General features: G+C 38.6%; 1 protein-coding gene across 10 annotated transcripts in view; it reads right to left on the bottom strand.

Annotated features, from left to right (window-relative positions):
* The window catches only part of cacna1da (calcium channel, voltage-dependent, L type, alpha 1D subunit, a), a 72,350-nt gene that overhangs the window by 10,266 nt on the left and 34,905 nt on the right, over positions 1-27,179 (bottom strand). For 2 of the 10 annotated variants that reach the window (XM_057362829.1, XM_057362833.1), the window contains 32 exons: positions 27,084-27,110; positions 26,839-26,999; positions 26,238-26,463; positions 24,988-25,195; positions 24,751-24,871; positions 24,434-24,524; positions 24,313-24,346; positions 24,203-24,233; positions 23,987-24,113; positions 23,053-23,182; positions 22,563-22,622; positions 22,428-22,487; positions 20,109-20,215; positions 19,727-19,814; positions 19,492-19,599; positions 19,322-19,374; positions 17,604-17,750; positions 17,151-17,352; positions 16,753-16,911; positions 15,883-15,993; positions 14,262-14,345; positions 8,439-8,471; positions 7,518-7,646; positions 7,342-7,407; positions 6,431-6,522; positions 6,161-6,320; positions 5,568-5,695; positions 5,270-5,366; positions 5,063-5,165; positions 4,493-4,594; positions 3,071-3,204; positions 1,508-1,624 (listed from right to left, as the gene is read on the bottom strand). In XM_057362829.1, coding sequence (XP_057218812.1) covers positions 1,508-1,624; positions 3,071-3,204; positions 4,493-4,594; positions 5,063-5,165; positions 5,270-5,366; positions 5,568-5,695; positions 6,161-6,320; positions 6,431-6,522; positions 7,342-7,407; positions 7,518-7,646; positions 8,439-8,471; positions 14,262-14,345; positions 15,883-15,993; positions 16,753-16,911; positions 17,151-17,352; positions 17,604-17,750; positions 19,322-19,374; positions 19,492-19,599; positions 19,727-19,814; positions 20,109-20,215; positions 22,428-22,487; positions 22,563-22,622; positions 23,053-23,182; positions 23,987-24,113; positions 24,203-24,233; positions 24,313-24,346; positions 24,434-24,524; positions 24,751-24,871; positions 24,988-25,195; positions 26,238-26,463; positions 26,839-26,999; positions 27,084-27,110 — 3,496 coding nt within the window. The remainder of the gene's footprint in view (positions 1-1,507; positions 1,625-3,070; positions 3,205-4,492; positions 4,595-5,062; positions 5,166-5,269; positions 5,367-5,567; positions 5,696-6,160; positions 6,321-6,430; positions 6,523-7,341; positions 7,408-7,517; positions 7,647-8,438; positions 8,472-14,261; positions 14,346-15,882; positions 15,994-16,752; positions 16,912-17,150; positions 17,353-17,603; positions 17,751-19,321; positions 19,375-19,491; positions 19,600-19,726; positions 19,815-20,108; positions 20,216-22,427; positions 22,488-22,562; positions 22,623-23,052; positions 23,183-23,986; positions 24,114-24,202; positions 24,234-24,312; positions 24,347-24,433; positions 24,525-24,750; positions 24,872-24,987; positions 25,196-26,237; positions 26,464-26,838; positions 27,000-27,083; positions 27,111-27,179) is intronic. The other 8 variants (XM_057362838.1, XM_057362831.1, XM_057362832.1 and 5 more) reach the window with 6 other exon arrangements.

The following is a 27,179-nucleotide window of genomic DNA, read 5'->3' as shown; positions in this document are numbered from 1 at the left end:
ATGATATTATCTAAAAAAAAATGTCGATACACAAATAAAGTAAATTAATAATATATAAATAAATATTTAAATACATAAATAAATAAACAAATAATATTAAAACAAATAATGAAATTCAAATTATATATAAATATTTAAAATAAATCTTTTCCTTATTTTAGCCTATTGTTTTGTATTCTGTTCGGCCTATACAGTTCTTGGTAAGGATGACACATTCATTGTTTGATTTTAAGTATATTTACGTGTGAATTTTGTATTGCAGTCATAAAGGAACACATGTTGAGAACCGCTGGCATATGATGCGAGTAAATTCAAACTAAATTTGAATTTGTATTTGAGTGAAATGAACTGAATTTGAAATCAAGAGATCGGCTGAATTACATTGAATTTATGCAGTGGTGTAAAAAAGTGTTGCCCCCTTCCTGATTTCCTATTTTTTTGCATGTTTGTCACACTTTAATGTTTCAGATCATCAATTTAAATTTATATATTAGTCAAAGATAACACAAGTAAACACAACATGCAGTTTTTAAATGAAGGTATTTATTATTAAGGGACAACAAAATCCAAAACTACATGGACCTGTTTGAAAAAGTGTTTGCCCCCTGTTAAAACTGTGGTTTATCACACCTGAGTTCAATTTCAGAAATGAACCCTTTTGTGAACCACTTGGCTGAGGTTCAATGCTTCATGGGGCTTCATCTCGCCACCACTAGTTTTCGCCATTTGTGGATAACGGCTCTCACTGTGGTTCGCTGGAGTCCCAAAGCCTTAGAAATGGCTTTATAACCTTCTCCAGACTGATAGATCTCAATTACTTTCTTTCTCATTTGTTTCTCAGTTTCTTTGGATCTCGGCATGATGTCTAGCTTTTGAGGATCTTTTGGTCTACTTCACTTTGTCAGGCAGGTCCTATTTAAGTGATTTCTTGATTGCGAACAGTGTGGCAGTAATCAGGCCTGGGTGTGGCTAGAGAAATTGAACTCAGTTTTAACAGGGGGCAAACACTTTTTCACACAGGTCCATGTAGTTTTGGATTTTGTTGTCCCTTAATAATAAAAACCTTCATTTAAAAACTGCATGTTGTGTATCTTTGACTAATATTGAAATTTGTTTGATGATCTGAAACATTAAAGTGTGACAAACATGTCAAAAAATAGGAAATCAGGAAGGGGGCAACACTTTTTCACACCACTGTATGTTACACTTTAGCATTACTAACCAAACTATGATGCTGATGCTGTATGATGAAACCTTCATAAAGTCAGCAAGAATACTAGAGTGCAACCTCTGATGTCAAACTTTAAGAGCGCCAGCTTCAGTACACTGTCTTAATCCAACTGATAAATTTGTACGACCTCCAGGGATGGCGCACAACTCATTGCAAGAAACCCTTGCTCTTAAAAACAACTTCCATTTTTACCAGGCAGTAAAATTGAGAAAATGAGGTGCAGATCGATTTTACAAAAGGGAAAAGGGTGGAGGTCATAAAAGTGGAGTAATTTACCCTATAAATTTCTTCGTCCTCCTCGGGTAAAAAGTCTACTAGCTCGTCATCCTGCAGGTCACACGATATCGCGCGGCGAATTTCTGGCCCAATGTCATGCAGCGTACGGAGGCCGGCCTGTAACCGTGACGACAGGATAGCTAAAGATGGAGCCACTTCAACAGCACGGTCACCAAAATGGTGACCCGCTGACAAGTCTCGCAAACACACTAAGGGGTCGGTTCACAGGACAAATCGACACAAACAGGCTTTCACGAGACAGTACCGGACAGGACAATTTCATGAAAGATGAAAACAATCACATTAGACAAAGAGTGAGACACACAAAAGTGCACATATTCTATACTATTTGATCTAATAAATAAACTAAATACTACCTTATTTATCTATAATATTTGATATCTTATCAAATCTAGTATCTAGTTAAATCTAGTTAACCACAATAAAACCCTCTGAACAAAGACTAACATGAAGTCAAACACACAGAGGTGTTTGAATTATGAAAATGGAGCAAAACATTTTAAAACAATGACACGTGAAGTCTGAAGTGATGCTAAATCAATACAAACACTTCAAACTACATATACAACAGACACGAATGCATATACAGATCACCATAATCACACTGAGGGATCCATGTTCAAGCTAAAACACCATTTCAACATCCAGAAACCGAGAAACACAGTTGGGGTACAGTACGGGAGACATCATGTAAAGAAAATACCTGTACGGTTCAGTCTTAAGGGGCGTTCACACTGACAGTGATTTATGCAAATGAGCAATGATGTGTTTTGACGCTTACCAATGGGAGGGGAGATAGCAGAGCATATCTGCAAATGGGGTGTCACAATATATCGGTATTCACAGTAACCGTGATATAAAAAACCACGATTATCGATACCGTGTTCATTCGACACATAGGATAATATCGTAAATAATTCAGCACCCGTTTCGCCTTAAGAACTACAATGATAACAAACTCTCTCTTTAATCCCTACACTCAAATGTGAAGTGTGATTTGTTGGCAAACAAGGAGAAAACGGATTTAAGATGAATTTGACTGATAGCTTTATTTGTTCATAAAAAACAACAACATTTGGACGGGTATCACGATAATACCGCGACTACGATAACCGGGACACGAAAAACCGGATACCGTGACAGCCCTATATGCAAACTGAAGCTGCGTCTGAATTCGCTCACTTCCCTGTTGAAAAAACCAGCATATGCTGGTTTGGTATGTTTTGATGCTGGTTTAAGCTGGTCCTTAGCTGGTTTAAACTGGTCGAACCAGCATCAAAACACACCTAACCCAGCATATGCTGGTTTTTCAAGAGGGTTGTCCACTCATTCACTATTCCCTATATAACGAATGCTAAACAGTCCACTATATGGGGAAGAAGTGAATGAAATGAGTGAAAATGTTGGACACTGCCAGTGCGAAAAACCAGTAGATACACGAGAAACATAAGACAAACGTTGAGAATGAACGTTTTAAGAAAGAGCGTATGGCACAGATCAAAAGAACAAACAACTTCAAGAAAAAAACCCTCTAAAACTCACCTGCAGGGCAACGGCCGTGTTGTTCTGAGCTGGGTGGATGCCCACCAGACCTTCTTCTTTGCGTTTCTTGAATTTCCTAAAGTAGTCCTGTATCAGGAAAGTGGCATAGAACTTCCCCACGGTTACCTCATCATCTACGTGAACAGACCACACACACGGCTTCAACGCGGGAGCACACACCTCAGCGGTGTCGCACGTCCAGACAGAGTCTGATGCTAATACTGCCTTAGTATTTCTTATAAAGAATAACAGCAGTAGTAAATAAACCTTAGATTTAACTCGTTATTTTTTTATGAATGGCTCTTAAAATGTGACCCATGCCTTGATAATAAAGAGAAACAGTTTTATCTAACAAAAAGCACACATACACTATAGAGTAAAAGTCCTTGCGTCAGAAATGTAGTGTTTTTGTTCAATATGACCGTCTTTGTTATTTATGAAATACCAGGTCACATTCTACGAGCTCTTCACGCAGAAATACAGATCATTTCTGTTCATTTATCATGTGATCTACAACCCCACAGAATGTTGTTTGGTTGCTACCTGTCAAACAGACATAAGCATATTTTAAATGCTCTACGCTATGTTAGTAATAGCAAAGCATCAGCCAAAAGGTATGGGGTTTCATTTTAGAAAAGCTAAGCCATCTAACTTCACTACAATCCGGTCCAATATGCATCTATGATGTAATAGGAACATGCAAGCAAGCAGCGCTGACACATTAGTGTTGCGTGTGTGTAATATGCTGTATGTTCCGCGACAGGTGTCGTATATGCGTAAATGTGCACATCTATAAGGTTGCGTGTGCGAGAGAGAAACATTCTGAAGCAGGGGTCTGTGTCACTTTTTGAACAAGCACGTTTGGGGACACACCAGGAAAGAAGAGGCAACATTAGTTCCATGCCACCACCCTAAAACAGAATTGCTTCAGAATATTCGGACGGTTTAAACTTGTACACAGACAGAAAAAGAGTTAATGAGGAACAGAAGCTGCTCAAGCAGATAAAGAGAGAGAGAGACAGATGAAGAGAGAGCAGAAGAGAGAGAGAAAAACAGAGACATATTTTTAGAAGGACAAAGCATGCCAAGTGTTGCCATGCAAGCCCGAAGCCCAACACACGCACACACACCAAACATGTCTTCATTCACCTGCCTTAACACACATACACGCACGCACACACACACGCACGCTACTTAGGTTCCAGTGTAAATGCTGTACCAGGCAGGAGAGGAGAGCATACATGACACACATGTAACATAACTGAGATCGCAGTGAGCCGAACAGGACAAAGCTGGTGTGTGTGTGTGTTGTTTTCATGACATGTGTGTGTGCATATGCTAAGTGGACTGTAAGGTTTGAACAGGAACCGAATGTCAGATCATGTCTTATCAGTGATAATTTCCGAGACTGATATGACTGACCACCAGCAGGGGGCACCACTTGATCCAGAAGTTTCATGCTGGTTCTCTTCCAGATCTTCTTAATAACGGCCCGGAGCTCTTCGTTGGCCTGCTCCAAGTTACCTGCATCACAACATATTATTAACACAACTACATTACTGCTACCCTTAAAGGTCCAGTGTGTACTGTTTTTGGAGGATGTATTGACAGAAATGCAATTTAATACACATAACTATGTCTTCAGAGGTGTATAAAGACCTCACATAATGAAGCCTTATGTTTTTGATACCTCAGAATGAGCTATTTCTATCGCGGGGTCCCCCTTGCATGTTTTTCGCCATGTTGTTTCTACAGTAGCCCTGAACGGACAAACTGCTCTACAGAACGCGTTTGGTAAATATGTTATCTCCTTCGGCAAAGAAGCGGAAATGTGGCGACGTCTTAGTCCTGTGTCAACCACCGTAGTGCTTCGAAAGGGAGCGGTGGAGTGAGCCGTTGGTTGCAATTCACAACCTCACCACTAGATGCTGCTAAATTTCATACACTGGACCTTTAACAGACTGTATTTGTATTTTCCAAGCATTTGTTCACCTTCTGTTTTGATCTTCAAGGCTGTTCTCACGAGAGCAAAAAGTGTGGCATTGAACATGACCGTCCCGTCGCTGTTGAGAGGCATGTTCATCGCAACCAGTCTCTGAAAGAATGAGAGAGTTGGGTTGAGTGTGTTTGCACATAATGTGTGTGTGTGTGTGTGTGTGTGCGTGCGTGCGTGCGTGTGTGTGTGTTTGTATGTCTTACCTTGCAGGCGACTCTGTGAGGACATAGTTTGCCAAAGCCGAGCGGAGGCTGAATGCGTCGTAACAGCGTCACAACATCCAAATGTTTTATTCGACCTCTGAGGTTAAAAGAACAACACTGACTGTTAAACACAACTGAGATCTCAAAAATGTTTGGCAAAAACAAAAGAGAAGATGACATTTTATAAATCTGAAAAGGCAGAAGTCTCCCCTTGCGTGTCATTTAATGTTACTGTACCAAACATTTGTGAAATATTTCTTTCCTACATTTAGACTCCTACATATTTACACGTCCTTACTTGGCCTCTGGGTCGTACTCTGACCAAATCCTCTTGAATTCATCAAGGTGATGCGGTCCCAGAATTGACCAATCACGGGTCAGATAGTCAAAGTTGTCCATGATGACAGCCACAAACAAGTTAATGATCTACAATGACAAAGAATTATTATTAAAAATTTCCTCGTAAGCAAAAAAACAACAACAACAATGAAATGCTGTCATTATTTGTAAAATGTGCAAATAACGTTGATTCTGAAAATGTAGTGTGTGGCACAATTTAACAAAAAATGAAAATCTATTCTTCATCATTTCTTCTGCAGAACACAAAAGAAAATATTTTGAAGATTGTCTGTAACCAAACAACATTAGACCCCATTGACTTCCATCATACACACAAAACCACCGAGACATTTCTCAAAATATCTTCTTTTGTGTTCCACAGATGAAAGAGTTACAACAGAACGACAACAGAATTTTTAGTTTCGGGTGAACTATTTCTTCAATGTAATTGTATAAGGCTTGCTATAGGAAGTCTGCAACAATTACAACCGTTTATATTTAACTACAAGAAGAATCAATAGGGATTCTCTGTTATTCGGGTCATGTGTGTACCAGGAAGGCGCAGAGCATGTAGAAGGTGATGAAGTATATGATGGCAAAGTTGCTTCCGCAGGTCATCTCTTCACCGGGATTATAGTCCGATTCCGGGTCACACAGTTTTCCCGGCATACATGCCAACATGATATCCTGCCAGGCTTCACCTGTTGCACATCTGCACACAAACACACACAAAATATTCTAAACGGATAATATCAAGGTCTAAAAAGGTTTAAAATCCTGCACTGTGACATCACCTCAAGGGCTTTTATTCGGTTTACTGACCTGAAGAGCAACAGCACGGCCTGTGGAAACGTCTGGAAGTTGTTGTTTCTGTTGATCTGTGTGTGGTCCACCATTGCAATCTTCCCAAACATCTGAAGGTCACGCAAGACAAGTTCAACTTTCCAATAAAAATGTTATTGCTCGAAGGTTGCTCTTTCATAGCTTAGGAGGACTTTATGGAGTTTGTGTTGTGTTTCACCCAAAATGAAAATTCTTTCAATTCCAAAGCTAATTTTGAAGAACGTTGGTAACCAAACAACACTGAGCCCCATCGACTTCCATCGTATGAACACAACCACTGAGATATTTCTTTTATGTTTCACAGAAGAGTCACGTTTTGAAGGACTTGAAGGTGAATAAATGGCAGAATTTTAGTTTTTTGGGTGAACATATCCAGATCGTTTCGTTTTGGTGTTTAGGAGAATCAAAAACAAACAAATTGAAACAATTGTAAAATACATTAAGAATATGGAGCTGTAAAATTGACGTAGATCGTAAAATAATCTGGATTTGGGCCAATGTGATGAGAAATGTTTGAGTCATACTGAAATCTTTAATAATATACTCTCAATAATTGGCTCTTGTTTGCAAATTGGATAAATCTGAACTCAGTTTGAGGCACTGTCGAGGCCTCTCCTGAAACAATAGACACATTTTTGTTGAAAATGTTGGTTATTTTACTTAAGAGCTCAAGGTTTATAAAGGTGCTCTCCGTTAATCTCATTTATAAGAGATCTCATCTTTGATTTTTCTTTCTTATGGACTAAAATACAAGACGAACTGTTAAAAATATTAAAACTGACTAACGCGGTTTGAAACTTTTTTCAGAAAGAGTAGAAAATCAAAATATCAAAACAATTTTATAATTCTTCTCAATATGCATACATGCAATGGACTATCAGTAAACCAACCTGCATGCCAATCACAGCATAGATGAAGAAGAGCATCGCTATCAATAAAGCCACATATGGCAGAGCCTATAAAAAGAGAAAATGTTTCATATCAAAAGCTATAAAAGCATAAAAACATGAAGTTATAAGCCTACTTTTAGAGTTCCTTTGATGGGACTAATAACTGATTATCTGACCTGGAAGGACTTGATGAAGGTCCAAAGGAGGGTTCGAATCCCCTCTCCTCTGCTCAGCAGCTTGACCAATCGCATGACTCGGAAAAGCCGAAAGAAGGTGATGGAGATGCGAGCGCTGTCCTCCGTGTTCTATGAGGGGCGGAGTCAGTGTTAGCCAACCAATTAAAATAAAGAACTAACACAGGGCATATGGCTGTACTAAGGGAGTCAAACCAGCATAGGGCAGCACATTGTAGTTTTAAACTGAATCATAAATCAAACAATTAGTGCAATTTTGCATTAAGCTACCATTTTTTTCTTCACTTAACAATTTCTATGCTGTGCACTCAAGACTGGTTTGACTAAAACTCAGCCAAAGACTCTGTGTTTCAAGCTTACATCCTAGAGAGAAAGGAAGGGGACAGTCGGGGGCATGCTGGATAAAAAAACCTTGCCATACTTGACCGCACGCATTGGCACAAGCATGGCTCCCTTGAACCAGTTACTTCATGCCACCTTACATCGGGCCCCCGCACCTCACGGGTGAAAGGTCAGTTTGAGGTCACGACCTTACCTGAGCGACCTGACCTGACCTCAGGGGCCCCTGACCATGCAGCAGTGTCAGCGGTACAAACGTGAGGGGCCGACGACCCCACACACACTCACACTGTTCGTCACGTTTGGGTGACACTCTCCCTAATCTAGTCAAACGAAATCAAACCAAAGCAAGATCTTGACAAAGCAAACCAAACGAAAAGATATCGAACTTAAAACTAAAAGCACGCAAAGCCATAAACGTAAGTAATTAAGGTAGGGGTGGGAATAGATGAGAGGTTATAATGTTTTAATCAAAACTCCAGAATTCAAAAGGAAACCTGAAAACAAGGCTAAACTGGATTGTGAAACTGGGCAAAAAAAACCCAAGAGGGGCGAAATTCTTACCCCCGACTCATCCACCTGAGGTGCCTCTGTGGGCTTTAAAACCAAAGACTATGAATTAATCGCTCGCACAAAACGTTTGCACGATCACTTACGCTTTCACGCTCGTAACATTCACAGACACACAGTAGCTACTGTTTAACATAAACCATACTGTAACATTTCTGACACACGCTTATTACAGTAAAAATTAAAAAATAAATAAGAACAGACAGTTCTCCACAAGCTCGTCCTGCTTATAATGACTGAAAAATGAACAGCAATAGGAGAAAAGACTGTATTCAATGAAGGGGTTTATGTAACGTGAAAGTTCATCACATGACCTTATTTACACACTATGGATTATATAAGCAATAGCAGACAACAGTACGTACAGTACAGCACACGTTACAGGACTAGCACACTTGTATACAACGAACAACTTTGTATACAAGACTATATCCAATGTATATCTGACACTAACACAGAAACTTGCTGCAATACAAATAAAATGAGTCAAAAATACTTCAAAAACAATAGAACTGATAATAACAGCAGCCAAAGCGACTCTGTGTGCCAATAAACCATAAACTTAATTAATGTTGCTGTCTAATTCTGTTTTACATTTTAAATTCAGCAACCTGTAGGGAAAAGACTGGCTTATAAATATACTGTACGCTTTTCATTCATACATACACAGAATACATACTTCAGCAATCTGACGGTCAAAACACACAATCATCATGAAAACGGCCACACAGTGAGAAAAATAAGAACTTGCAATGAATTTGCAATAAGAAATAAAACAAAAGCACAGGCTCCAGACAGATATGGCATCCCTCATATAGTCTAACTTTCCTCAGGTCACATTTTCATGACAGGCGCAAACTATAAGATGCAAGCATTTTAGACCGTTTGATGGGACATGCGTTTAAGCATCAGCAGACAGGCACATAACCCACACAAAGACAAACACACAAACTCTCTCAAACACGCTTGCTCGCCATAACAGCACACGCAAGACTGGAGCTCAATAATCCAGTTGCACTGCAGCGTCTCCATGCATTTAAACACAACCCTGTAAGAGAGTCACCACCCGAGGGCGCTCTCACAGTCCAATGCAAGAGAGGAAAGAGAGACACAGCGAGGAAGGGATTGAGGGTGTGTGAGAGAGAGGGAGGGAGGAAGAAAAAAGAAAGAAGGAAGAAAAAAGAAAGGAAGGAAGGAAGAAAAAAGAAGGAAGGAAGGAAGAAAAAAGGAAGGAAGGAAGAAAAAAGAAAGGAAGGAAGAAAAAAGGAAGGAAGGAAGGAAGGAAAAGAAAGGAAGAAAAAGGAAAGAAAGGAAGGAAGAAAAAAGGAAGGAAGGAAGGAAGAAAAAAGAAGGAAGGAAGGAAGAAAAAAGGAAGAAAGGAAGAAAAAAGAAAGGAAGGAAGAAAAAAGGAAGGAAGGAAGGAAGGAAAAGAAAGGAAGAAAAAGGAAAGAAAGGAAGGAAGAAAAAGAAAAGAAAGAAATGAAAAAAGGTAGGAAAGAAAGAAAGGAAGGTAGGAAAGAAAGGAAGAAAGAAATGAAGAAAGGAAGGTAGGAAATAAAGGAAGAAAGGTAGGAAAGAAAGAAAGGAAGGTAGGAAAGAAAGGAAGAAAGAAACGAAGAAAGGAAGGTAGGAAATAAAGGAAGAAAGGTAGGAAAGAAAGGAAGGTAGGAAAGAAAGAAAGAAAATAGGAAAGGAAGGAAAGATAAACGGAAGGATAGAAGAATGTTATGGGTGAGCATAAAAGGAGAAGTGAGAGAGAGGATCATGCCGCCTGGCTGACGTCCACACACCTGCTCTACTCAAGGTCTCAGTCCTCTGAGCTCTAAGAGCTCACTGAAGATAGAGAGACGGAACAAAGACAGACAGTCACTCAGCAGACAGACAGCACATCTACACACACAAATCTATTCCATCTCTTAACGCACCCTCAGATGTGATGTCAACATCATCATCACTTTCTTATACAGGACAGTGGAGGCAGACAGGAGCACGAGGAGAGTCGGGTGTGTGATCGGGACATGACCCGGGTCCCCGTGAGCCGACTGGCACACTAACCACTGGGCTACAGCTCAGACAAATCACTTACTTTAGAAAAATACCCACAATCCTGAGATCAGCATCAGATGAAATGTGTCAGGCTAACACAGACAAGCGTTACCCATGCTGGTTTCTTCATGTAGTTCTGATGAAATACACAATACGACTACATTATGACTACATAATACCAAAGTTTTGTGCAGTCTACTTCTGTTCTTGTACTTGATTGTTTTTAGGTCTAAAGGCAGATACCTGCTTCCCAACCCGAGCCCGCCAGAACCTAATTTTCTTTGTTATTTTTATGACTTTACTGAAATCTCTAACAGTCTGACTTGCTAGTTTGCAATGGATGGGATGCTTAGCCTCATGTGATGGACTCTGAGCTTCAGAGCCATTCTGTCTGGAGGTGAAGTTGAGAAAGAAAGGATGTTCACAAACTTCACAATGACCACACCGCTTGAGCACTGACCGGAGGGGAATGGAGCGGGTGGCCAAGCGCCATCTGCAGAAAACGAAGCTCATGTTAGCAGCGACATATCCCAGCATGCAACAGGGGATGGGCAAACCAGTCACTCCAACCACTCCAAGATTGGGTGAGTCACACATACCCCCAAGTGGGGATTTGTGAGTGTAGATATAAGCACGCTAGATCGGCGTTGTGATGATCTGATGCTTTATATCTATAATTTAGCAAGCATGCTAAACCAATGTGTGATAAAAAAACAAGTTTCACAAGATCTTTAAACTTGTTGAAGCGTCTCTCAAAAAGTCAATTGCGAGAACGAAATAAGTCAAATAAGTTTGACAACAGACGTTGTGAAACCAGTTTATTGTTTTTATCACCACAGAGAAGCACAAAGACAGCTGAAGAAAAAGATATATCGAGAGAAAAAACATGATATGAACAAATCAAACAAAACCACAGATGTACAAGGACACAAGCACTCTCTCTCTCTCTCTTAACACACATACACATTCACACAATAAACAGAGACTCAACGCAAAAATACAACGAAAATGGCCACGATACAGACACCTATAGGGACGTATACAATAATACACATATATACATTTATATATGGACGCTGGGACATGAGAACTCCAGAGAAATAGCTCAGCAGCTCAGACAAAGTGACAGGGATGTGAGATGAGACATAAAACTAGTAAATATCTAAACAAAATACCCGTTAGATCCATTTCTTACTGTAAATAACTACAGCTGAGTGTCTCAGAGACTGTGTGTCTTAAAACTGGACAGTATTTTGAAGTACAGGATTGTAAAGAGATCACACATCAAAACCCCACCACTAGACCTAGAGGCCGTTTACACGAGACCGTTTTCAACTACAAACGGAAAACTTTTCGTGCGTTTTGGCTGTTCATTTATGCGACAACGCCGTTTTGGGGAACTGAAAACGCAAACTTTTGAAAACGGTTCTCGAAGTGCAAGGTTTTGACAACGACGGCATTATCGTTTCCGTGTAAACTCTGAAGGCGGCGTTTCCAAAAACGATGACATCATACGCATGCGTATTACGCGTTCGGTCTGTAGGCATGCGCGAGTATTCCCGAAACAACAAAGGCGGCCTCCGTGCATGCATGTTTGTGCTGCTGTCGTGAAAAATTCGGTGTCCGCGTAGGAACAAATTTAGAAGGTAATTGTACTGCCTGATCACAACGTTGTTACCTCGATATGTTGTTAACACGGCTAACCGAAGCTGCGTTAGCTTCTAGCATGCTAAATACGCTGGGTAAAATAAAAGCATTAAAATGACATGTTAAAATTTTAGTTTACGAAAAACATATGAGCATATAAGCTTGATGTAACATACACGCCAGTATTTCTGGGTCAATATCTGCTTAACAAACAAAAAACATAACTTTTGATATTTTAAAGTTACCATTGTTTTATTATAGTAAATAGAACAGTAAGAACGAGATTTGTTCGATTTCACAGCCCATAGCCTCATTTATGTACTACTATTTGAAGAATTCAGTGAAAAAGACAATAATGGTCATTTTAACAAAGTACTAGCGATATAAATCGTAATGTAGTTTATTACGAATTGCAATCGGGCGCTAAAAAGAGTTCCCATTAGAAGTTCTTTTAGGCAACAGAATCACGCGGGGTCCTAAAGGGGACCGATTTCGAGAGGGGACTCGATTTGTCCTGACACCGGGTGACAGAAAAAAAGTCGACCGTCGATTTACTGCACCACTACAACCAGCGGAGTAGTATTTATATGCACACTACTATAAACACACATAAACGCCGACAACGTGTATTATAAGCGCATTTAGATTAAAACAGTGTATGCTGATGTGCGCAAGCACGTAGGGTTTCTTGAAAGCGCAACAGCGCCATCCACTGGCCTGGCATGCATAATACATCGTTTTTATTCGTTTTGATAACGCTGTCCTGTGTACGTGAAACTTCAAAAACGCAAAGGAAAAACTTTTCCGTTTTTTATCGTGTAAACATTCTCTTACAGAACCACTTCCCAGCACCACCCTCTTCAAGTTCAACATTAAACGTCACCTATAACGTTCCAAAGAGATTTTTATTACCTTCTGAAAAGTCTTACTTTTGCAGAGCAAAACATGTCAGAGGTCAATCCTTCGGCTCCTCGTGTACATTAGACATCAAACATCGATGAAGAACTTAAATCTTGATGCGTGCAGGCAGTCTGGTTAAGACTTAATGTTTGATGCTAAACCTTTAAAGTTTGGTGCTGAGAAGTGGTGGATTAATCCTTTAACAAGTCAACTTTCCTGTCCTCTGAAATCAACCATTAATGCTGATTTGCTTTGTAATCTGTAAAGCCACAGAGAGGCCTGTCAGAGCTTTACTTCATGACACAAAATCAGCAAGGCACAAAAAATGCTTTTTTCTAAATTGATCTTTCTATCGTCACAATATTGCCAAACAATGTTTGATAAGGACGTTGTTATTCCCATAACGCTAAGCGGAAGAAAGCCAATATGAAGCAGAACCAAACCAAACAGAGGATCACATCTCGCCATACTTGCCTCTAAAAGTTTCTATGGAGACAGAATGGAAGAGCAAGCGTTAGACAAACCAGCTGATGTATTTGTACAACCATTACTGCGTTTTGACACGTTCTAACACTCAGACCACAGAGTTGTTTCTCATAAATACAATAATCACATTGAAACACAAAGCAAAGAGATTTTCATTGTTTCATAGCAGCCACAGGGCTCAAAAGGTGATGTTTTCTCACATAAGCAGAGGAAAAAGAAAGTGTGATTGTTAGATGTCCTCGAATCACAACACGAAGAACTCACAACATTAAGTGAAGCCTTGCAAAAAATGGCAGCGCTATTCTGTAAAATAGGAAAAGTATAGGAAAATGCTGTGGCAGCGTAGTTGATTGACTTCAAAGTGTCCCAAAAAGTGTTTGAAACAAATTAAATTGCCGAAAAACGAAGATTTGAGAACTTAAAACTTGCAAAGTGCAAAGCAAAAACAATGCAATCGTCAAGCAAAATAACCAAACATATATTATGCATTTAGAAAAATATACTGTATAAATCTCAAATTTAAATTCCGAGGCAAAACTATAAAAAACCTCGCTGCATTTAATCATTACGGATGTAATTAAAGTTAAATGACTAAAATAATGTATTTATTTTATTTTATTTGAGTACATGGCACATGACACATAACAGACATTGTTGTGGATTCACTCAGCGTTGGGCGCCAGACGCACTTCTTGCAAGGCTTCTACATTTAAAAAAGGTGAGGATGTTTATACTTACGTTGACTTCGGTGATAGCGATATCTACCACGCTACCGACAACTATTAAGGCGTCAAACGTGTTCCACGCGTCAGTGAAATAATGCTGTTAATAAAAACCGCACAACACACAAGAAAGAAAGAAAGAAAGAAAGAAAGAAAGAAAGAAAGAAAGAAAGAAAGAAAGAAAGAAAGAAAGAAAGAAAGAAAGAAAGAAAGAAAGAAGAGGCAGATAGAGAAAGAAAAGAAGAGATGAAATGAGAGGACACACAGGGTAAAGACACAGATGTTAGATCTCTACAAAGCATTAAGTTGTCAGTAGAGAAGTAGCCCACCCTGAGCTGAAGTCTGTGTCTGTTTGAGGTTAAAAGCCCGAGATAGAGTTTGTTTGCGGTAAACGCAGTGATAAAAGGGGACAGGGTCTAAAACTGAGGTTTACTTACATCGATCTCACTCAGCACTATGTCTACAATGCTGCCGATCACAACCAAAGCATCGAAGACGTTCCAGGCGTCTCCAAAATACCCCTGAGAGACGCGGCGGGCGTGAACGGCCACACGTGCGATTGATTAATAATCAGAATTATGATGTATAAATGTGACTATTTCTTGAGGAACAATCGACACACAAAATCAAGAAAACTTGAAAGGTCTTTTCACACCAAGAGCGAATATTCACCTTCAACATATGCCACAAACAAGATTTTGAAATCTGGGGAAACTAAGTGTGACATATTTCATTTTCATTTGATGATAAATGGATGGAACTTTTTTGTGGTATATTGTATTGTCACAACATTAAGTTATATTACAAAAATGGGTTGAAAATCTTCTCTTTATAACAATTTTGACAACAATAAAAAATATGTGAATAAAAAATTTAAAATGCAAAAGTAAATTTGAACAAAAAAAACAAAGCTGTAAATATTATCAACCAATATCCAAAACAAATTCTGATTTTTCAAATGTTTTTCTATGAATAACGTAATGTCTAAATTAAAACCGGTTGATGAAAAAGAAGCTAATATGCGTTCTAAACACTAAACAATACAGATAACACTGGCACATGTTTAACAGTATTATTTAATTGCTTTTATTTTGCAATAAAGTGAAGAATATCTGTACTGACAGATTGATTATATCTTGCATTACAGCATGAGAAAGACTCAAATGTTTTAATGTTTCACTATTGGTGTGAATAGACCCATCACCACTCAAATACTAAATGTACTTTATGAAACTCATGCGTTTGAATTAGTTTGTCTAAAAAACACTGCAATTCACGGCACACAGAATTTTAGCACCACACGGCACTCTGAGACGCTTACTAGCAATCTGTCCTTCTTCGCAACGCAGATCTGCATGATTTAAGTGCACGGTGAGACGGGAAGTTGAAAAATGATCCTGCTTAAGTCACTCGGACACAGACTTTTTTTTTAATGCATTTGGCAGACGCTTTTATCCAAAGCGACTTACATTGCTTTATCCTATACATTTACACATAGGCATGTGCAATCCCTGGGATCGAACCCGCAACCTTGCAATGCTCTTACCACTGAGCTACAGGAAAGCTTGACACTGCACTGATCTGAACATCCTAAAGAGAAACAATGTGTTGCGTATCGGTGTGTTTGAAAAACTCACCCGGGGTTTAAAAGCGATTAATTTGAGAACCATCTCCACTGTGAATACAGCAGTGAACACCATGTTCAGAATGTCCATCACATAGTTGAACAGCTCAGACTGACCATAATGCTGCGGAGAGAAGTGTATCAAATATATTTATCATACAAACACGTCATTTGTCATTTGTAATGATTATTTAAACATTAAGCAAGTTCAATGTGAAAGCCATGATTCAGTATAACATTAAAGTGATAGTTCACACAAAAATGAAATTTCTGTCATCGTTTACTCACCCTGTTCTCATTTCAAATTATCCCTTTAATAATCTTTTTTTGTATTTAAATACTTCTATTTCTTTAAGCCTGCTTTACTACAAGATACAGTTTTTATAAAGTGCTATAGACCGTTTCATCGGACGCGCACGCGCCTGACCCCCAGTTAACTTCCGGTTTGTGTTTGGCTAGTGTCTAATAATATAACTATTTAATTTAATTTATGTTAATATTAATTTATATTATTATTTTACTGTATAATAATTGTATTAAATAAACGATTTGTTGAATTTTGTTGTATGTTCATTTTATTAAATAAACAATTTGTTGAATGGGTCCTGTAGTTCGGTCGCATTTAAAGAAACCGTATGGAACACTGACCTCTAGCGGTTGAGTTTGGTATCGCAGTCTAAATTCAAAATATTGGAGACAGAGTAACGCTTCTCGGTTTCTTTTGATTGTTATCAGAAATAATCTACAGGCACTCTATTGGTTGTGAATGTGTACCGGAAGTTCAGTTGGGGTCACAAAAGTGCGCATGCGCAGTAACGTTTGTTTATGTTGTTAAGATGAAACCGACTATAGAAATATAACTGAATTTAATATAGAAGTGTACCTGGACGGCGAGACAGATGGTGTTCAGCAAAATCAGGACGAACATGATGTACTCGAAGCCGGTGGAGTTCACCACATACCAAAACTTATACTGGTATGGATTTTTGGGGATGTACCGCCTGAGAGGATGCGCTTTCAACGCATACTCCACACACTGACGCTACAAAAGAAGAGAGAAAATATTTACGGCTTTTATTCTTCATTTCAGTGTGTTGATGTTTTAAAGCAGCATGTCAGTAAAATTTAAAGAGTGAGCCAACAGATATCCTACTTTTACGAAAATACATAGCAAAATGGCAAAACAATACAAATATACATTTTTTAAATTTTATTTACATATTTGTGCGAATATGGCTAAACTGATCCGGGGCTTCTGGGTATTTACGGATCTTCTCTCACCTGGTTTTTGTCCAGCTCACAGTTTTTATATTCCTTCTCTCCCTGTTCCTGAAAGGTCACGATGACGAAACCCACAAAAATGTTCATCATGAAGAAGGCAATGATGATGATGTAGATGATGAAGAAGATGGAAATCTCCACGCGGTAGTTGTAGATCGGGCCCATGTTCTCGCGGTTAGAGTCGATGGCTTTGTACAACAACCTTATTTCGGACAAAGAGAAGAAATTAACACAAGAACAGAGAGCCGCAGAAATACTGACAGAAGGTCATTTTGCTTTCATTCAACTTTCCTCAGACTTTTCTGGGTGCATCTGCATCAAAGGCAAAGCTAACAGCTATTTTGTGTATGTGTTTGTGTATGAGTTGTGTGAATGAGCATCTACATCTTATCGACACGAAGCTGTATAAAGTGGTACTCTGATCTCTATTGTGATGCACTGTCAGGCACTTACGCTGGCCAGCCTTCAAACGTGGACACTGTGAACAGAGCCATCATGGCCATGAGCACGTTATCAAAGTTGAATTCGCTGTTGTGCCACTGACGCTTCTGAATGGTCGGCTGATTCACATCTCCCTCCTTAAACAAGATATAAGTTCCCCTGAGGAAGAGAACCACAACACTCAATCAAGCTCTTGTGCTTTTTATACTCTTAGTTATTACCAAGGGTGTAACATTGTTTTGAGAAGTGGGGGGGACACGAAGTGGGGGGAAATATTTTTTATTTGAATCCCATCTCCTGCATTGACATACGTTTAGGCACTATGGTGATACAAAATCCATGAAATAATGTCTTTTCTGCATGAAGTGAGCGAGTGCTGATGGAGGGCAGCAGGTGATTTTCTCCATAGGAATTCACTATCACAAACTCAAAATACCTATGTTTTGCATCGTTTTTGATTGTTTAAATTGATTAAACCATGACACCACGCAGTGTTTTTATTGTGTAGCAAAACTTGATGTTTATGAAAGGGGAAAATGCGAGTATTGACTGAGAAACGGAGGAAAAAATGGATCTGCGGTCGGGAGGAGACGAGTCGGATGACTTTCTAAAACACTTAACGAGGTTTAACGTACCGAAACAATGACCAGAGAAGCCCACATTTCTGTCAAGCCTTGTCATAAACACTATCTGCTGTTAAAACAACGAGTCCGATCGTCCATTATAAGAAAGCAGCTTAACAGCCTACCGAAACAACGACTACACAAAACCAAATATCTATTAACCTTAATTGTAACAAACACTATAGCCACTATTAAAAGAACAAGCACTCATTCCGGGGATAACAATAGTCTCACGTTCAGCTTGTTTATTTTAAAGAAACCACATAACGTGGCTCAAGGCGGCGACAAACTGAGAACATAAAACTTTTCTGTTACCATGTTTATGTTTGATATCAGTGATAAACAAAATGTATTTATTTTGGTTTTCTGTGGTTGTTGTTTTGGTACGTTAAGCTGTTTCCTTATAATGTTTTTGGGAAAGAAAATGTTTTACTTGATCTGTTTAATAAGGGCTCGTTCTTTTAACAGAAGCTTGTGTTCATTACAAGTAAGGTTTGACAGAAATTTGGGCTTACCTGGTCGTTGTTCAGGTCGTTCAACATAAATATTTTGAGTTTGTCATAGTGAATTCTTATGGAGAAAATCACTTGCTGCCCTCCACGTGATTAAAAACAACGTGAGCTAATTTTAGAGTGTGCACGCGATGCCCGCATCGACACAGGCAGACTGCTCAGTCCTGCTTCTCTGTGGCGACGACAGCATGCGGTTAAAAATCATAACAAACAATTTTGAAGAGTGGGGGGGACACGAACGGGATTTTGAAAAGTGGAGGGGACATGTCCCCCTTGTCCCCGGTGGGAATCACGCCCCTGGTTATTACTATGGCTGTCACAATATCAGATCTAAAGAAAACATGATTAGTCAATTGCATTTCGTATTTTGCTTATTTTGTGTGTTCTCTTAACATGGCCAGTGAAGTACACTCAACATATGAGTGCAGGGAGGCAGAGAAAGCAAAATGTGAAAGAGTGTCAACCAGATCCTGGCACTGAATTATTGTGTATTAACACGATCATGGTTCTTAATATCACTGTTATTGGGTACTCTGTGACACCCCTAGTTATCACTTTGACTTGCTAGCAGCGTTTAGATGAAGATCAGACTGACTTGCACGCCTCTGAGGTTGACTTGGTTTCATCATTGCAACGGTAAAACTTCCCCTAAAGAAAAAGAAAAACATCATGGCTTGCATATGCACATGTTTGTGTATTTACATTTATATATACATGTGTTATTAAACATGCATTAAACTACAAGTTTGCTGTATCACAGCTCACCTTGAAGAGCTGTACGCCAATGCACGCGAACATGAACTGCAGAAGTGTGGTGACAATCATGATGTTTCCGATCGTTCTGATGGCCACGAACACACACTGGACCACATGCTGCAGAGAGCAAAGGTTAAAAATCAGAGGTTACTGGAAAGAAATGAGTAATGTCATGTAAGCTATCTGCCTTTTCTACCAAAAGTTAAACGAAACGAAAAAACGAAAATAAAGCGACAGACAGAACCTTCAGTCCTTTAGCTCGGTTTATGGCCCTGAGCGGACGCAGCACCCGCAGAACTCTCAAGATTTTCACCACTGAGATGGCAGATGATCTGCAAGACACAGAAGAGTATTCCTTGATCGACTAACATTGATAATAGTTTTGCTGGTGAAAAGCAAGGCGATGTTTGTTCACCAGCTACACCAGCACCAAACCAACACTAACCAGAAAACTACAAGAACAAATTGTACTAGATCATTTGCTTTATTTATTTATTGTTTTATTATCTATTTTAGTGCTTTATTTTATTGTTCCTCCTGAAAATCCATTTGGACCAGGATGGAAATCCCTGCTGATCCAAGTTGTCTATGTCAACATCAATGGAAGGAATGCACTCATCACTTACTGTATGCCAAAGGAGACCAGAGAAACGCCAACCACCAGCAAATCCAGCAGATTAAAGTAATTCCTGCAGAACGCCCCCTTGTGGAGAAACGCACCGTACGTGGTCATCTGAAGAAAAGAGCAACCGGTCAAGATTTGGTCTGAGGTAGGCTATTACAAGACAAACACACAACAACAAATCACTCTCTCAAACAGCAAACGCATGAACTCAAATAGACGGAAACAGATATATGCACTCTTTTTAAGGGTGGCGTGTATGGATTTGATCTAAAGGCAAGATTCTAATGTTACTGTAACTCAGCCTAACCCTCAGGGCTTGATCAACATGAATGTAGTAGTAAGCTCTGTTTCACAATCCGCCACTAGGGGGCCAGGCAATAAAACATGCTGTTTGTTGCCTAGCTTCAAAGGGGTCTAACATTCCAGAGAAGAGAGATAAAGAGTAGGAGAAAGAGAAAAATGATAAAGGAGAAAAAAGAAAACAAACGAATGCAGTGAAGACTATAGAGTAGGGTTGCCAACCAATCCAAACAAAGCAGGCCTGCAATTCTGTTATATTTTTAAATCCATCATTTATTGCTGCTTTTTACAAATAAAAATAGTAATTATGTATTATTATTGTTGCTGTTATTGGCCAATCATTTTTAGGATTTATTGTTTAATACTACTACCACCAATAATAATGTATTGTTGCTTTTTACACATAAAAATAGTAATTATTTATTATTATTGTTGTTGTTATTGGTCAATCATTTTTAGGATTTACAGTTTACTACTACTACTACTACTACTAATAATAATAATAATAATAAGAAGAAGAATTTATTGTTGCTTTTTACAAATAAAAATAATTATTTATTATTATTGTTGTTGTTGTAATTTGCCAATCATTTTTAGGATTTATTGTTTAATACTACTACTACTAATAATAATATTAATAATAATTTACTGTTGATTTTATTTACAAATAAAAATAGTAATTATTTATTATTATTGTTGTTGTTGTTTTTGGGCAATCATTTTTAGGATTTATTGTTTACTACTACTACTACTAATAATAATAATAATAATTTATTGTTGCATTTTACAAATAAAAATAGTAATTATTTATTATTATTGTTGTTGTTGTTATTGGCCAATCATTTTTAGGATTTATTGTTTAATACTACTACTAATAATAATAATAATAAAAATAATCATTTATCGTTGCTTTTTACAAATAAAAATAGTAATTATTATTATTATTATCACAAAGGTTATTATTATTATTATTTTATGTGCTATACTGTATGTTGCATATAATATCTGCTATACTAGCTTCTACAAGGTAACATTGATCTGTTTTATCTGTTTGTGGGTGCATGTCCATACATTTTATGACTACAGTTCACCACTCGTGTGCATCATTTTCCTAAAAAGAGTTGGCAACCCTTGTCGAAAGAGTCAGAAGGAAAGGCATCCTATCTATAAGCCGATCTGAAATGAGAACTTCCCTTACTGTCACATTCATGTGAGCCGTTTCAATCTGAAGAACATTGAACCTGGTTCCCTTAGCCAGATTTCAGACTGAATATGGGGGAGAAAGCTCCTACTGCAACTTCATATTCAGCACAGAAAAGATCAACTAAAACCATGAATGCGAAGGAGCCAACAGCTGAATGCATATGAATACAGATCCAGCCAGACACCACCAGGGCAAACGTTGATTTAAAATACTACGGTTTAAAAATGACTGAATTAATCAATAATATACATCTAAACGTGTAACTATGCTGCCCCCTGTAGTTCTGGAGGTCACATTGCATTGATATGCAGTCAATGGGGATTGCATATTGAACCATGTTCTATCCAAGCATGGTTGGTTTTGCCCCCTCTTTTATGGACCGCATCCGAGCCAATCGGTTAAGAAGGCATGAGAGAGGCAGTATTGTCAATTCACAAAGAGTTGCGTAGTTTCATTTGATCAATTTGTTGCTATCCTTTAAAACAAAACTGTTCATTTTAGCTGTACAGACACATCCTGTCTGGTCCTTCCGCATCCTTAACCTCAAGATGTCCAATCAGAGTCGAGTTTCAAATCAATTGGGTATGAAAACCTGACAACTCTTGTGCTGAGTGTGTGTGCGTGTGTGTGTGTGTGTGTGTGCGTGTGTGTGTTTGATGAAGATGCGCATTTCTTTTCTCTTAGTCTTTTAGTAAAAGAGGTGCCATGGTTTCAAAAAAGATAAAGAAAAGAGATTCATCAAGCCAGGTAAAATGCTGAAGTGGCAGGTGACACACAGTGAGGTAATGCAGCCAGGCCTGTGTGCCGACAGGTTACCTTTAAAATGATCTCAAATGTAAACATACTAGTGAAGACATAATCTGCATAGCCTAGGACCTGGAATAAACCAGACGATTACAGCGTTACTGAACATACACCAACACAACACAGGGCACAGGGCAGGACGTTTACCTTCAACACGATCTCTACAGTAAAGATAGCCGTGAAGGCATAGTCAAAGTAACCAAGTATCTGCAAAGAGCAATGTATGTTTGACAAAGTTTAAAAGCATATATAAAAAAATTAACAAATGACTTGAGAATACATGTCTTTATTTAACCAAAGCTATATTTATAGATATATATACTCGTGTTCTTTATCAATTATCCCAAGGTGTTATTTCAGTTTCAGAGAGTGAAGTTTCCTTAGCATGAAAGAAAAAAGTTAGAACAGAACAACAAGATCAATCAATAAACTGTAAACGTATCAACTGTTAAGTCAAAGTTTTAGTTGTTAAATAATGAAATCAAGTAGATGTGAGATCTGTTATATTCACATATTTAAGCTAGCTTGTTCACTTGATATGACAATACAGACATTTGTAGTCTTTATTGAATCTTTTTTTTTTTGCATCTTTTGTCATGGTAGTTTGTACCTTTTGACTGTGCATACATGTACTTACGATATTGCGAGCTGAGAAGTTTCTGATTGGATCCTCGGCTGCCAAGGAGGCGGAGCTTAGCATGATGAAAACCAGAATGAGGTTGGTGAAGATGTGATGGTTTATCAGTTTGTGACATGCAACCCGAAATCTAGAGAGAAGGAAAGACATTGTGTAAAATCTTAAACTGTTTAGAGTAAATCTGTGTATTTATATGTACAGCCGCAGAAAAAAAAATCACAAATATTAAATAATTAATAGGTATAGGTAATAGGTAAATTTATGTATAGGTATGCGTTTAGGTAAAATTATATTTTTTGTTTCATTCTGTGAACTACTAACAATGTTTATCCCCCTATTTTAAATAAAAATATTGATTCTATTTGCATTTATTTGCAGAAAATAAGTTTCTTGCAACTGGAGAAACAGGTTAAAATAACAGAAAAGATGCTCTGTATTTTTCAAACCTCAAATACTGCAAAGAAAACAAGCTCATATTCACTTTTAAGCAATACAGCAGTAACTTTTTTAGAATTATTTATGTCTTTATTTATCTTTCCTTTCCCTTCTCAATTTCTATATAAATTTTTATAATTTATCGGCTGTTGATGTTTTTTCTGTACAACTGCTTTGCAACCGTGCAAACTGTATCAAGCGCTATAGAAATAAACTTGACAGCATGACACGAGGTTTAAATTGCAATGAAAGAAAGTCTGACCCTCACCCAAGCTTTTCTTTTATGGTTAAAAAGAGAGACAATTCCTTTTACATGGAGGAACAAACTATAATTAATATATATTTTTGATGAAGTAATGCAATTTAAGAATCATGGCTGTTGACAGGCGTGGAAAAAAACATTAGTTCTCATCTCTGTTTGTGTGTACTATATCAAAAATGATCAAATAAAGCATTCGTCACTTGTGCGTGTTCATGCGCAATAAGAAGTGACACGTACGGGTTTGTGCTGCTAAAGATGAAGAACGCACTGCCCTCTGGGATCGGAGTGATTTTCTCCTTCTTAACAAGCTCCGAGATCTTTGGGCGAGGCCCCGCGGGAACGTCCGCCGCCTCTTCGTCCTCCTCTGTGACACGGACACACCGATGAGGACATGCGGTCTAAAAATACTAAACATCACATTACATATACGGTCACGTTCACGCTGTTTATTACCTGCATTGTCCTTCTCATCCTCCTCTCCGGCCTGGAGGAAAGAAAGCAAAGATGACAAATCCTGCTAGAGAAACTCACACACACATACACAGCACAAAGGCGCTACTAACCTTGACATCATCCTCATTTTCATCATTTTCATCCCTTCAAAAAGAACACAAAGACATTAAAAATGCACAAACATGCAGCAGGCGCTGTGATAAACGACCTCGACAGGGTTCAATTCGTTACCCTTTCTTTTTATCATCGGTGTCCGTGTTCAGAGACTCGGCGTCTGCCAGGTTGTCCACAGCGATGGCCAAGAACACATTCAGAAGGATGTCTAGACGACAACATGTTAAGAAAAACAAGTACCTGATATCAAAAGAAATCTTTCATATATTTAACAGCGGAAATCGAGTATTTTATGCCATTGCAAACAGCACCCTCCTGTCACGTATTTGAAGCAATTCTCCATCAAACACAAAGGAGATTTTATATATTCACCAAAAAATGAAAACAACAAAAGAATTTCTAGAACAAACCGAATGTGAATTTCTATAGGATACAGTTTCCACAGATGAACAGGATGATGAAGTAGATGCACACGATCATTCCGGACGACGACGGTCCGCCGTACGCCATAATGCCGTCATACATGACAGCGTTCCAGTCTTCACCGGTAAGGATCTGAGACACACATACAGACAGATTCAGAGACACGCACGCACTAGTGACCTCTGTTTTGACTTGTATATAAACAGATCCTGTATTAGCTAGCGACTTCAGCGTATGGTCATGTCCACCTGAAACACCGTGAGCAAGGCCTGAGGGAAGTTGTCAAATGTGCTCCTCTTCGTCTGCGTCTGGTCGAAGTTGAACTTGCCGCCGAACACCTGCATCCCGAGGAGACTGAAGATGATGATGAAGAGGAAGAGCAGCAGCAGCAGAGAGGCGATGGACTTCATGGAGTTTAGAAGGGACGCCACCAGGTTACTGAGAGACGCCCAGTGACTAAAGAACACACATTGAGATTTTGCATTCATTTTTATTTTTAGCACAATTTCTGCCGTGTAAATGATCTTTTTATAGAATGAGTGCGAAGGTAAGCAATGATTGGGTTTCATCAACTATTAGTGAGGTAAATCAGGATGTGAATGCTATTTTATACACATCATCACTGTCCTTCTGAAACCTTGTGTGTCCGAATGTGCCGTTTTTCAGGAAATGGAAAATTAATGTGTTGTCAAAGTTTTTAAATACACTTTTAAATACTGTTTTTGGTTAGATATTTGGAAAACTCTGTGATAAACGAAAAGGTCGATTTATGGCAACAACAACAAAAAAACGGAATATGGAGAAGGGCAGCAGCGATGTATTAAAAATGTATTTTTTCATCAATATTTCCCTGATCACAATTCACCCTGAACACTACCAATAAAAGGTTTAGGGTCACTTACTGACTGACTTATTCATATTTTTCCACATTATTTAATGAACGTAATTTCAAAATGATTTAATAACACAAATCTAACTGTGGGAATTGTTGTGACTAAAAACAAATTCAAAATAAATCAAACTTTGTTTTACTTTAATGCAGTCAGAATTGGCAGAAATGTTCTTTTGGCATTTTTTTCTTCAATATTCAGCCCAAGTCATCCATTTTAAATCATTTTATATAAAAAAGGTTTTGTCATGAATTATATGAAGAGTTTGGTTCCAAAATTAGATAACTCTGTTTTTAAAAATGTCCAAAATCTGTTTTTTATTATGTTATCATGTTTTATTATGTTAGTTAGCTGTATTTTTTTGAGTTAATATGGCTTAAATCAAAACAAACCAACTGCAGTTTGCTATTAATTGGAATGCACAATAATAAAACATGATTTTTCATCTCATTTTGGAACCAAACTCTTCATATGTTTGCACAATGATATTTTTTGACAAAACTCATTTAAACACACACGTTCCGATCAACAGGAAACATTTCATTCAAGTGTCCCCAAACTGTTGAACAATACGTTTTTGTGGCTACTTCCATTCATTAAAATCTTACCGTGTGACTTTAAAGATCCTGAGTAGTCGCACACATCGAAACACAGAGATGCCCAGAGGTGACATGATCTCAAACTCCACCAGGATCGTCTCCGTAATGCCTCCGCACACCACGAAGCAGTCAAAGCGATTGAAGAGGGACACGAAATAAGCCTGCAGGCCCAGACTGTACATCTTCACCAACATCTCGCTCGTGAACATGGCCAGGAGCACTTTATTGGCTACATCTACAGGAGAGCCAATCAGAGAAGAGCATTCGGTGAGGAGCAGATTACAGGAGGATGTCCTTTACAGGTGGGGCGGTTTTAGGGGCGATTAACATTTAGCGTCTTTTGAGCGTGCAAGTTCATAATTTTAAATGTAGACACGCGGCAGGCGCGCGCAAATAGGCAGCGGCGCGGTTGCAACGCGCATACGGTGTGGCACGCACATTTTTCTATGCGCGTCGGCACGCCATCGAGATGGAAAAGTTCTACTTTTCAGAGTGCCGCGTGAGCACCGCGGGTCGTTTGACTAGAGAAAGCGGTGCGGCTCGCGTTTTCAGCGCGGTTATAGACGCGAAATGTGAATCACCCCTAAAAGAACACAGAGCGAGATCTCACCCTGTACTTGTGTGAGCCACATGGGCTGGTTGTAATGTTCAGAGGAGATGGTTAAAGTGTTGAGGAAAACCAAAATGATCACTAGCCAATAAAACGGCACCGATTTCACTGCAAAACGACAATTCCTCCGACATAACCGATTCCAGCGCCGCCAGCGCCGACTGTATGAAGAGGGAGTAAAGTTAGACAAGAAAAAAAAAACTCTGAACGATAGATAGACACTATCACACCACAGCTTTACTCACCTGAACTTCGATTTTGAAATTTTCTGACTGCAAATCCAAGGAAATTGTAGGTAAAAAGTAAATCAGAATATTCACATTTTTCATAAGATATATACG

The sequence above is a fragment of the Triplophysa rosa genome, linkage group LG20 (assembly GCF_024868665.1).
Source record: "Triplophysa rosa linkage group LG20, Trosa_1v2, whole genome shotgun sequence".
Classification (NCBI taxonomy): domain Eukaryota; kingdom Metazoa; phylum Chordata; class Actinopteri; order Cypriniformes; family Nemacheilidae; genus Triplophysa; species Triplophysa rosa.
Note: the sequence above shows the minus strand (reverse complement) of the source record. Positions and strands in the feature narration are given on the sequence as shown.